General features: G+C 42.9%; 1 protein-coding gene across 5 annotated transcripts in view; it reads left to right on the top strand.

Annotated features, from left to right (window-relative positions):
• EVI5 (ecotropic viral integration site 5) overlaps positions 1 to 12246 on the top strand; it is a 936315-nt gene that overhangs the window by 394206 nt on the left and 529863 nt on the right. For all 5 annotated transcript variants that reach the window (XM_078646330.1, XM_078646331.1, XM_078646332.1 and 2 more), the window contains 2 exons: positions 5972 to 6061; positions 6145 to 6242. In XM_078646330.1, the coding sequence (XP_078502456.1) occupies positions 5972 to 6061; positions 6145 to 6242 (188 nt within the window). The remainder of the gene's footprint in view (positions 1 to 5971; positions 6062 to 6144; positions 6243 to 12246) is intronic.

The raw sequence follows: 12246 nt of genomic DNA, 5'->3' as shown, positions 1-12246 counted from the left end.
ACAAGGTCTTGAACTTTTTCTCAGCCAATACATCCAGTATCTGTTTATAATCCTGTAACTTTTACTGAACTACCTACCCCCTACCCCTCCCCGCTTTACTCGTCTCCACTTTCCTGCTACTGATTTCTGCCCTTACCTGTCCTGGCCCTAGTCCCCACCCTGTTTACCTGTGAATTTTCCCGCGTCATCTGAGAGCTAGCTATTCTGTTTGTTGCCCGATGGAGCTACCTGGTTTAGCTATAGTGGAGACAGGTTGGGGATTCCCTCCTTGGACGTCACCTACCAAGTCAGTCTTTAGCCAGACTTACTTTTGTCTCTCCTGTGGTCTCTTCCCGCTTCCTCCCTCTATTTATTATCTCTACTTCTCTCCTCTCTCAATGTATTGAGACTAAACTTTTCTGTCTGATGCTCGATGGAGCTACCTGGTTTAGCTATAGGGGAGATGGGCCGTAGACTCCCTCCTTGGTCGTCACCTACCCAGTCGGCCTTTAGACAGTTTTCATTTCGTCTCTCCTTGTTGTCTCTTCCCTTTTCCTCCCTTTCTCCCCTTCCCTGTCCCCTCCCCTCTACTCTCCATTTATTTTGCCATCCATGTTCCTTAAATTGTTTCTTGTGACCTAGCTATATGGCAAAAGCCCATTGGAGCCACCTGATAGCTATAGAGGAGATGGGTTTTGGGACTCCCCCTCGACCGTCACCTACCTAGCCGGTCTTTGGGCAGACTTTCCTTCGTCTTTCTGCCGTATCCCCTCCCATCCTGTTTTTCTGCAAACCTCTTCCCTCGACACCTGAGACCGAACTACTTTGTCTGATGCCCGTGGAGCTACCTGGTTTAGCTATAGGGTAGACTGACCGTGTATTCCCTCCTTGGTCGTCACCTACCCAGTCTGTCTTTAGACAGACTTCCTCTCGTCTCTACGGTTGTCTCTTTCTTATCCTCACTTTCTCACCTCACCTACCCCCCACTTCTTTTCTCTCTCCTTTCTCTCCTCTCCTAACGTATTGCTGACTGTTCGTTGTAAGGTATAATTGTTGATCTTTTTCTGTTATACTGTTAAACCACATTGTTTCACTTCCTTTCCTCCCTCCTGTGGTCTCCTTCCGCATCCTCCCTCTTTTTATGTCTCTCCTTCTCCTTCTCCCTCCCCTCAATGTATTGAGACTGAAATTGTTTTGTCTGATGCCTGATGGAGCTACCTGGTTTAGCTATAGGTGCGATGGGCCGTGGATTCTCTCCTTGGTCTTCACCTTACCCTGTAGGTCCTTAGACAAATCTCTTTTCGTCCATCCTTATTGTCTCTTCCCTTATCCTCCCTTTCTCACCTCCCCTGACACCCCCCCCCCCCCGCCCCCTCCACTACCTCTCTCTCTCCTTTCTCCCCTCTCCTAATTGTATTGCCTATTCTTTTTTTTGGGGGGTCGGGGGGAGATTTATTGTGTAATTGTTGAACTTTTTCTGTTACATTGTTGATTCTCTTGTAAAGCGCTCTGATACCTCCGCGTCTAGCCAGCACTATATAAAACTCTTTAAATAAAATAAAAATAAATAAATAAATTCTATATTAAAAAGGTTAAACCTTTTTCTAAAGTCTGACCAACTTCTGATTGCTTTTGCACCTCCATGAAAGGGGCAAACCTAATGAAGAAGTAGTGTAGCCTTATCAAGAAGTAGCCTAGCCAGATGGCTATCAGCTGTCACAAGAAAACCAGAACACCTCTTACTGCTAAAGTTCACCCCCATTCTACAAGAAATGTGGCAACCTTTAATTCCCTGTTTGCTGCGGTTTCATTGCCTGACATATGCAGGGGTGCCACATGGACAAATAGGCGTACATTCTGTAGACAGTACTATCTAGATTCCTCAATGGTGCCTCATGTAGTTCCCCTGCAATTCACTTAGGTGAACCTCCTTTATTGGTTTTTCTTCTATATATAGAAAGCTTACACGCTGCACATTTTTTGTTTGCCACCTCTGCGTGTTCTTAATGTTTTGTCACGTTTGCTACTGCTTATTATTCAGATTTAAGCATGTGAATCTATGAAAGATTCAATACTGGAAAAGAGCTACTTAACTGTACGCTCTGGTTCTCCGGTATAGATAGCTTTCATAGATTCACATACGACCAACTAACCTTCCCATTAAGGGACTCGCCACTTTGTACATCACATTTTCATATTCTTTGCATATGCTTGGAATCTGAGGTATGGTGGCCTTGGAGGGGAAGGATAATTCAGAAGCTGTTCTCTGATAGCTGCAGTTTGGTTCTTTCTAAAACAATGCGAATTGGTTAACAATGGCACTTCTTTAAGTTCTGCTGTATAATGCTTTGCCTTGTACTCCTAATTGTATTTACCTTGCGGCTCCCACCTTGATGATGGGAAAGAGTCAACCATGTGAATCTATGAAATATCTCAATATTGGAGAACCACTGTGTACAGTTAAGTAACTTACTTTTTTCTTCATAACTTTGTTTCTCACGGAGAGAGCCTTTCCACTATGCCCCTGTGAAATATTGGGCTATTTCCTTACCTTTGCTACAGTGCAAATTCCTTTCCTTTTATTTTTACAGCAGTAAATTTGTATGCTTTGTTTTCATAGGAGTAAATTTGTGCACATTTCTCAGGTATGAAATGATTTGCGGAATGTTTGTGGATACTGACAAACTTACTAGTTTGTGGTTGTTCTCTACATAAAGCATGAAAATTCTATGTGAAGCAGACACTGTTCAAGCCATGCTCTACACTTACTACTACAGACAATATTACTTGCTGTATCACCTGTGACTGAAAGTCTTGTTCTTGATAATGTGAATTGGGATCAAAACATCTGCACTCACAAATCAGTTATTTGAGCACATATTCTAGACACAAAAAAGAGAATGTGGCTTCAACTAAGTCTTTTCATGCCACTTACATCAACAGCGCAATAGATTTAGTACTTTTTGTATTAGGGCTAGATGTAGGTAAATGGTATTTACCGATTCGTAAATACCGAATTTTACCGATTCGGTATTTACAAATCGGTAAATGCCATGTAGGTAAATATTCGGTAAAAATTACCGAATCGTTAAGATTCGGTAATTACCGCATCGGTATTTACCGATTCAGTAAATGCCATTGATTCCTATGGGCCTTGAGGCCCATAGGAATCAATGGCAATTACCGAATTGGTAAATACCGATTCGGTAAAATTACCGAATAGTCCAGGGTGGCAGGGTGTCACTTTGACAACCTGTTGCACCCCTGATTAGTGCTTGTGTGCCCTAAGGGCATGTATGTGTGTCACATGGCACAGGTGTACATGCACAGATTTGCATATACACAGGTATTCGTTATTTACCACCAACTAATAGTTGGTGGTAAATAACGAATCCTTAAGGCCCTGTGGCACTGTTGACAGTGTCACCTACATCTCAAATTACATATTCGGTAAATTTACCGAATCTGTAATTTTTAAAGCCCCTACATCTCATAATCCAAATACCGGTCGGTGACCGGTATTTGCCTACCTACATCTGGCCCTATGTTTCTTACAGTACTTAATGTAATGAGCACATTTGCAAAATGTATAGTTAAAAGGAAATATGATACTTTTGTCATTAATTGTCTTTGACCCACTGGACAGAGGTGAAGGAGGATATTAGGTCTCTCTTTAAGGTATGTAATGTTAGACGAATTATAGCAAATTTAATGCTGACCCGAACAGCTGGTCCAGATAACCTCCCGACGGTGATTCTAAAGACCGGACCTGACTAGTAGACAGAATTCTTTGCCCAAATGTTTATTGGCATTCTTGACTCTGAGCAGATGCCCGAAAATTGGAGAGGGGCAATTATCAGACCCATACATAAACGGGGAGATATAAAGATACCAAAAAACTATAGGTTAATCAATCTATTGGATTTGAGAGAAATGATCTTTGCGAAAATAATTTTGGAAAGACTTAAGGAGTGGGATGAAGTAAACCAGATTGTGCCTCCTGAACAGGGGGGCTTTAAGGAGGGCCACTCCACAATCGACCATTGCTTCTCTCTCTGGTCCATTGCATGGAAGGCGGTGGAGCAGGGGGGGGGGGGGGGTAGTCTGGTCTGCTGCCTTGTCGACTTTCGGACGGCATTCAACCGAGTAGACCAAAATCGTTTATGGGAGACGTGGATCAGGTGGGATATCCCCAAGGGTCTCTTGGCTTTAATACTGGGCTACATAGCCTAAATTGGGCCCAGGTCATTTTGTATACAGCGGGGACCTTGTCGCAGAAAATCTTAATCAGAGTTTGTTAAGACAAGGATGAGTCCTGGCCCCCTTGCTGTTCTCCTTATTCAAAGCAGACCTACCAACTACTCTGGACCTGGCACAGGGTGCCAGCCCTAAGTTAGATGGGAAACACATTCTTTGCTTACTTTATGCAGACAACCTTGTAATCCTGGAGTCATAAAAAACCTTGTAGTAAATTTGGAAAAAACAAAGTCCTTAGTTTTGGCAAAAAGACAAAAACATTTAGCTGGTTCCTGGGCTCCACAAATCTGGAAATGGTAAATGAGTACAAGTACCTAGTAATGTGGTTTGAGAAATCCCTAAAATGGTATGTCCATCTGTACACACTGAGAATTTAGACCCTACCCTCAGTTAGGAGTCTGAAAAAATGTAATAAAGACTACTAAGAAATGTCGAATATACCTGTTTTGTAAGCTTATACGGCCATGAAACCACTCCATTTCCAATATGGAGCTGAATATGTAAGTGGTAAAAGGGGGTGGGGTGTCAAAGAGGGGAAATGTTTAAAAAAAGTATTGTCCCTACCCAGGTCCTCTATGATCCAGGCAGTAAGAACAGAAACCGGAATGGTATCTTGGGATATAATGGCACGTATGGCACTAATACAATTCTGGCAATCCCTGGGTTGGGGGAGAAGCAAATAATATATCAATGGTGCCACAGTGAGATGCTGCAGAGTGAACTGAAGTGGGCAAGGGGGGTTGGGGAAATTGTAACTTTGGCGTGCAGGGACATGAGTTAAGGTGTGCCCACAGAATCTACAAATTGATATTGCTGAAAGGGAACTTGGGATACTAGTGAAAGAAATATCTCAAGACCGCAATCAACAGTATTTGGGGGGAAAAAGTCTGTGCATTTTATAATTAAGTCATGGCAAAATGATCCGTGGTTCCCGTATATGGATGTACTACCCAACTGTTGGCTTAGAAATGAATTACCAAGGTTAAAAATCGGAATCAAGTCTTGCTAAGCAAACGATTGAATGAAAGGGGCTATGATGGATTCTGAAGGGAAGTACACATGTAACCTAGCACAAAATGGGATATTTTGCTCATACTGTTAGACTCTCTAAAAGTTCTCGTTGCATGGAAATTGCTTTTTACAGCCAATCTTTTTTAACATATGGTATCAAAAATGATGCACAGGCAGTAGACCGGTTACCTGACATGCGCTTTCTGGATATGGCATGTGCAATCAGGAGGTTTATGCTCGAAGCTAAAAAAGTTTTTAAAAGTATATAGAATTGGAGCTTTTAGGTATTAGATTTTATGATGAATTGTACTCAGCTTAGAAAAACAGAATCATTAAGGAATTTGCACTTAATGGAATTTTATGTAAGGTTTTATTCTATTTTATATAGTTTACTTAATGGGATGGTGTTTATGAAAGATTGAGATATTTTCTAAATAAATATTCTTTTTGACTGACTGAAATGGTCTTTGAGCTTAAAGTCCAACCATTTGGTATAAAGATTTTTGGGAACTATGTGATTGACCAAAGTAGGTCAGTGTTACAGAAGAATCAATCCTAGTCTCAGATCCTCTGTGTGGACTTAATATACCAGTAGAGCTGGGTAATTATTACCAGCCCCTTGTTCTTGATGGTGATCATATGTGAGTATACTTTTCTGCTCATGTTTCCTTATTCCCAGTTTGTTAAAGTCCGTTCTGTTTTTTTAAATCCCATTATGTTCTAGGGGTTGGAGATTGTATTTCGAGCCGGTTTAGCAGTCCTTCAGATGAATCAAGCTGAACTCATGCAGCTTGACATGGAAGGCATGTTACAGGTATGTCAGCAAGCAGTATGTTTTAAATGGATCTCCATTGTTAATTGACTTGTTCTTTAATATTGGAAATGTTGTCTTTGTAGCACTTTCAAAAGGTCGTTCCACATCAATTTGACGGTGGACCTGAAAAATTAATCCAAGCATCTTATCAAGTCACTTACAATTCAAAGAAGATGAAAAAGTAGGTGTGATAACCCTTTAAACATGAATTGTTTTTTTTCCTTTTTTGGTTATTTTTTTCTCTGAAGTGTGTTGTCCAAATAAAAAAAACTCAAAGATTGGCAGTGCTTCTTTTAAGTAAACATGTTGCTTGTTGAATTTGTTTCATAGCTGTATTTTAGATAATATATCAGTTGTCTAGAAGACCAGAGTATGTCTTACAGTTAATGTGTTTAAATCATTTGTTCATTTCTGTATGCATTTTGGAAAATGTTTGTTAATCTGATATGTTATAATGTGTTTTTAGTAGGAATAGGGCTAGCAGCAGTTCTGGCTTCTCAATGGTCCAATACCTTTCCCAGTGTGCCCTAGTATAACCTTTTAACACCCTCCTTCAAAGCAGACGACAGATTATACTATATTTCCTAAAGCAGGCTTGAGGTGTAACATGTCTTAAATTGACTAGTAAACATTTCCACCCTGTGTCACTTCATGAAGACTGGTTACTGCATCTGGTTTTACTCTTATTATAACTTGGCTTGTGCAATTGATCAAGGACGTCAGTTTGAGAGTAGGTGCCAAATAAGGTCCACGGGTTCCCCTCTGTCCTGGCTATTTCTATTCTCATTTAGTGGCAGGTCTGGAAACAGCTTCTATAGCTGTTAATTTCAGAGCTTTGTTCAACAGTCCCACACATGCATACACCACATATGGCATGCCCCCTACTTTCAAGATATTTGCCCCTTTGCAGCCTGCTGCTCTTCCCTTCAGTAAATTCCTAATGTCAGCCCTTTCACCTGATAATTTTTGGATCTCTTTATTGTTTTGAAACATTTTAGTATCTGTCTCATTCTTTCTTTAGTCATATACTGAAAAACTCTGGCTTTAAGCCATGTGTATCATGAGCCAGTAAAGGGTATCAAGAGCCCGAGAGCTGTGTACTCTTAGTAAACAAACCCTCTTGTTTGAAGACTGTCGCACTGTTGAATCATTTCCAGCACCACATCTACCAAAAAGACCTCAATTCACTGTTGAACTGCAAGATAGATCCAGCTTCTCCTTCTGTATGTGGTACTGCAAGTCCATTGCACCAGGAGATCAAGCAATTCTCCCTGTGCATGTTTTGGTTAATGGATAAGTCCCTTTGCTCTGGTAGTTCCAGAGAATTTGACTGGTGAGTCTAGCCCAGTTGCTCCTGTCTGTTGGTAGATGTATCTTCTACCTACTGTTGGCAGTTAAGGAGGAGACACTCGGATCAGGTCAATGAACAGAGAACTTCAATAATAGTTTTCAGCAAACCCATGTGTTCAGGTGCATCAACAGTCTCCCTCCAATCTGGCGCCTTCTAGGAGGTAATGGATTTCATGGACAACTGGTCTGGCTCTTCTAGTTCAATAGATCACTGCTGCTAGACTGTGGTTTGGTGAATCCTTTCAAGTTCCTATTAGACCTGAGTGTAGGCGTTGCCTCAATACTATCCTAAGTCCTTACCATGGGATCCTCTTTGTCTTAATGCAAAACTGAGCACTAGGAATTTCTCCTCAAATTCTGATCCGCCCAAAAGTTCAGATGCAGCTTCTGCCATAATGTTTGTAAGTCGAAGCATCCTTGGTGAGCTCCCAACTCTAGAGAACGCCTTTATGCCATTACTGATGGTACACAGGTTGTCTCCTGTGCAGATTCTCTAGACACTGGTGTAGCCCCCAGTGTCAGAGACCCAGCTGGGGGTCGTACTTTCCCCTTCACAACCTTCACTGCTCTTTCACTTAGCTGCCTTGCCCTGATCTTGACTGATGCTACCATGCTTTAATGACTTAGCTTTTGGAAGTGGTGTTCATTGAGGAGTCAATACTCAGATGGGAGAATTCGGGCTTCTATGTACTGCGTTCCTAGGCATCAAACATTGGACCCGATCAAGGTCTGTTTTGAGATTGAAGGTATTCAGTGGCTCAGTTTGTTTTAGTGAATGGCACTTTCCTGAAAAGGCAAGATATTGTTCTCCCTTATGGACAAGCAGGTTATGTTTCCCCCGGAAAGTGTAACATGACCAGTACAAGCTGCATCTGTGTCAAACTATTGATTGATACAGATCTTTACTACCAGGCAAGGTTCATAAAAAGCTTGTTCTTAAACTAGGTATAAAAGCTGAAGGTCAGAAACATTTGCTGTCCTGGCACTTCATCAGTACAGGTGCCAGACTATGATGTCTGATTTTTCAATGCCTCAGCATCCAAACCTTAAGCTGGAGAAAGAACTTTCCATCCAGCAGTACTAGATGAGCAGGGTCATGGCCAAATTGTTGAGTTCCATCTAAGCCTTACTGCCCCGAAAAACTCCCCTTTTCCCACTGGCAAAGATATTCCAGTCTTGCAAGACTGGGAGTTATTTGTGTCCTCTTCCTTACGGATCAAGCAATCCTAGACATTTCAGAGTGGGCTCCCAGAATTTCAAATGATGCTAACATGTTTCAGTGACTTCCATGAGGACACGCTGTTCTCCTCTACACCATCTCAGGAGATCCGTTCAGCTCCAGGGATGGCAAGATTTTCTTTCTCCGACGATTATTGTTCTGAGATACTCATTCATGGATAAGTCTGTTTCAGCTGAGAAGATCTACTATGGTCTACAGCTCCCAAAGCAGCCTTCATTCAGGCTACCTCTGCTCTGATTTGCATCCCAAGACTGTATGCAGGAAGTAGAGAGGCTCTTCCTTTTGACTATAACAGAGCCAGTCCAACCTCAAATTTGTTTGCTATATTACTACTCATTTGAGCTGCTGGATTTGATTCCATTTTGGCAGTGGTCAAATTATGTAGCTCTGATCCTAGGAACGATCCAGATTTAAGAGGGAAAACAGTGCTACCAATACATAACAGTCTCATGTGATCTCAGTACAGGTCTGTTTCTTTACTAAATTCCTGGCCCATTAGTGGCCTTTTTGTGGCAGCAAAAGTTTGCTCCTTTCCATACCTATCGAGTGATGGTAAGAATGAGGCAGGTCCTTCTTGGCAATGACTCTTATGATGCAACACAATCTTGAGTTATTGTTTAACTACTCAAACACTCATTGGTGCTATTAAAAAAGATGGAAGTTCATAGGGGCAGTCCCTTACTACAAAGCATGTAAGAGAAAAAAACTGGCAATGCATCACTCCGTTATCACCAAGATTATAACGGCCTGAGGCAGTTGGATCAACTGTTGGACAACCTACCAAAGCCCATCTGAATCCAGCTGAAGAAGCACTGTTGGATATTTGCTATCCACCTCATGGTGGGATTCAACTTTTGGCAGCCATGTCTGTAATTAGCAATTACCATAGACTCCTGAGGGAGAATGGTTGAGGGTGCATTGGTGGAAATGTTCTATCAATATATTTTTAAACATGTTGCATTCATTTCTTCACATAACCATGTTGGAGGGGAAGGTAGTCTTTCTGGCATTGATAGCCTACCTTTCTCTGGTCAAATCTAGAGTAGTTAAGATTCAAAAGGAAAGTATTTACATTCCTCTTTTATGCGAGGAAGTAGGCTACAACTCAGTCTCAAATCTTTGATGGCTGGCAGCCGTTACAGGTGAATGGCCTTAAAACATGTCATGTTCTTCCTAGTTTCCAACCATGTGAGAGGGAACAATACCAAACAGACAGCTTGAGCAGTCATCTTTACTCAAGGCATCCATTTCTGTGTAGAAATGGGGTGTATTATATGGTGTGGTAGTGCAATCTCACACGTAATACACTTACCAACCCCTTTACAACCCTTACTGTTTCATCTGTCAAACCCTCAGCTCAACTCTGGGCAGCTGTGGCACTGAGCAGCAAGGTTTACACAGAGGAACAAGATTTAAGAATTTAAACCGCACCAAATAAGTGAAGAAGAAATTGACATGACACTCAAGAAATCCAACACCAGTTTATAAAAAATAGATCATATTTTTATTAGAATTTAGACATTAGAACAAAAAAGATCCACCAGAGGGTTCCGGAGATATAGATTTCACGAGCAATAATAATTCAGAGCAATGTCACTCAACCGCGAATGAGCCTTAGCCAAGGCAACTAATTGGCCACTTAGAAACTTTTTCAAAGAAAACTTAGATAAGTGTTACGTTGAGTCGGTTAGAAGTACTTGGAGTGACCAAGTCTGGCAGGGAACTAGTCCGGGGGTTCAACCAGGTCCTCAAGAACAGTTACCCTTGTAGGGGAAGCAGTTCACAGCACTTTATCCGCATTGTAATGGATTCCTATTGATTGGTCCGGATACATGGGATGATGGATGCTCAGGATGCTTTGGATGCAATGCGGTTGGGGGGGGGGGGTCTTCCTGCAGGGATTCCTCCATTCAAGAAGATAGTGAGGGGTTCCTGGTTGCAGGGTCAATGTCCCACGAAGTCCTCTACAGTCTGGCTGAAGTCCAGTCGCTACTGGTCTACCAGTTGTCTTTTGTCACGGTCACATGCCAATCCTTCCTGGATTGATAACTCGCCTTCTCAAGGTCCCAGCAATGCTTAGAAAGCACGCTCTGGTTCAGCAACTTGGGTGCAACTTTGTGTGTTGGGACTTGGTCCTCGGTGTTGGTCCGCAGCGGTGGTAGCGTCTTAAAGACTTTGGGCTACCAACTTGCCCCAGCAGGCTTCTTCAGCTGTTGTGACCCTGTGCTGTGAACAGGAGACCAGTCTGCTTGTCCTTGGAGTTCACTGGCCTTGACTGGGCTCTGGAGACCGCTTCTCCTTGAGCAGGACACAGCAGGCACAGTCCCTCTATCCCCTAGCAAGCAGATGCAGCCTCTCTTTGACAGTCCCTCTGTGCAGCAGGGCATTCCTTCTTCGGCCTTCTTCCAGGTTGGTTGAGATGTGAGGTCTTGGTGCCAGGGGTGCCCCTTTCGTGTTTGGAAGTGCCCTCAGGACAGGATGTACTTGGTAGCTAATGTGGTACCAGGTTCCCTCCCACCTGGTGACCACTTCCTGTGGGGTGTGGAATCTAGCTATCCCAGGAAGTACCATTCAGCCCACTCCGAAGATGGCAAGATCCCTCTCTTGGTGTACAGACCTCTTCAGCCTACCCCCAGAGTGTGGCTATCTCTGGGCTACACGCACCTGTGGAAACAGGTTTGGTCAAAGGTTTCCCCTCTCTGCTCCCCGTGCTAGTCTGTTTACCCCACCTGTGGGCAGCCCTCCTCCCTTGTGTTCCAAATTTGCCTTTCAAAGGTGGCTTCACCTTTGAAGCCTGTCTTTGGTGGCTAACACCTAAGTTGCTTCCTGCAGGAGGGAGGTAACACCTGCCTGGCCTGCAATCCCTCATTGTTCTCCTTCTTGAGAGTCGCTGGCACATCTTTCCCGGAAGGCAGAAAGCTGTCTCGTGAAACAGGCTCCATGTGTGCCCAGGAAGGCTCAAGAATTTTAAAAGCAACCAAATGGCAGCTTTACAAATGCTGCAAACTGCAACAAGTTACATTATTTCAATTTAAGATACAAGTCTGGATTAATGTAACGAGTTGTTTGATACCTTGGAGTGCCCACTTTGGTCGCACCGTTAAGGAGTTAAAACAGCTGAGGGGTTAGCGTTAACCCTGTATTCACAAATTGGGTGACCAAATCTTTCCCCTGTAAAACAATAGTTTAGTGTGTTTTACTCTCAGGTCATGTGAAGTGCTTGTGTCGCATGTTGCTCCCTGCCTTTAGGACTCGGTAGGCCTGCTAGAGGGGTGACTTACACACATGTAAACGGGAAGTGGTGGCATTGTCATTGCTTTCAATGGCAAAGTCGGGCTAGCAGTGTGGAACTGGTCTACCAAGCTGCAGTGGGTGACTGGGGGACTCGTTATACTTGGAGGACCTACAAGGTGGCACAAACAGTGCTACATGCCCCTGGATACCCCTCTAACTTACTGGTCATGGGTGGGTACCATTTACTAGTGACTTACAGGTAAATTAGCGAATTCCCAATTCGGTACAGCCGATTCGACATACACTTTTACTTCACTGTTACTAAGATCGGATTAGCAGACCTTCGTGCACTTTGAGTCGA

Source organism: Lissotriton helveticus, chromosome 1_1 (assembly GCF_964261635.1).
Source record: "Lissotriton helveticus chromosome 1_1, aLisHel1.1, whole genome shotgun sequence".
In the NCBI taxonomy this organism is placed as follows: Eukaryota; Metazoa; Chordata; class Amphibia; order Caudata; family Salamandridae; genus Lissotriton; species Lissotriton helveticus.
The sequence above is the reverse complement of the archived record's forward strand: the minus strand, read 5'-3'. Positions and strand labels throughout refer to the sequence as shown.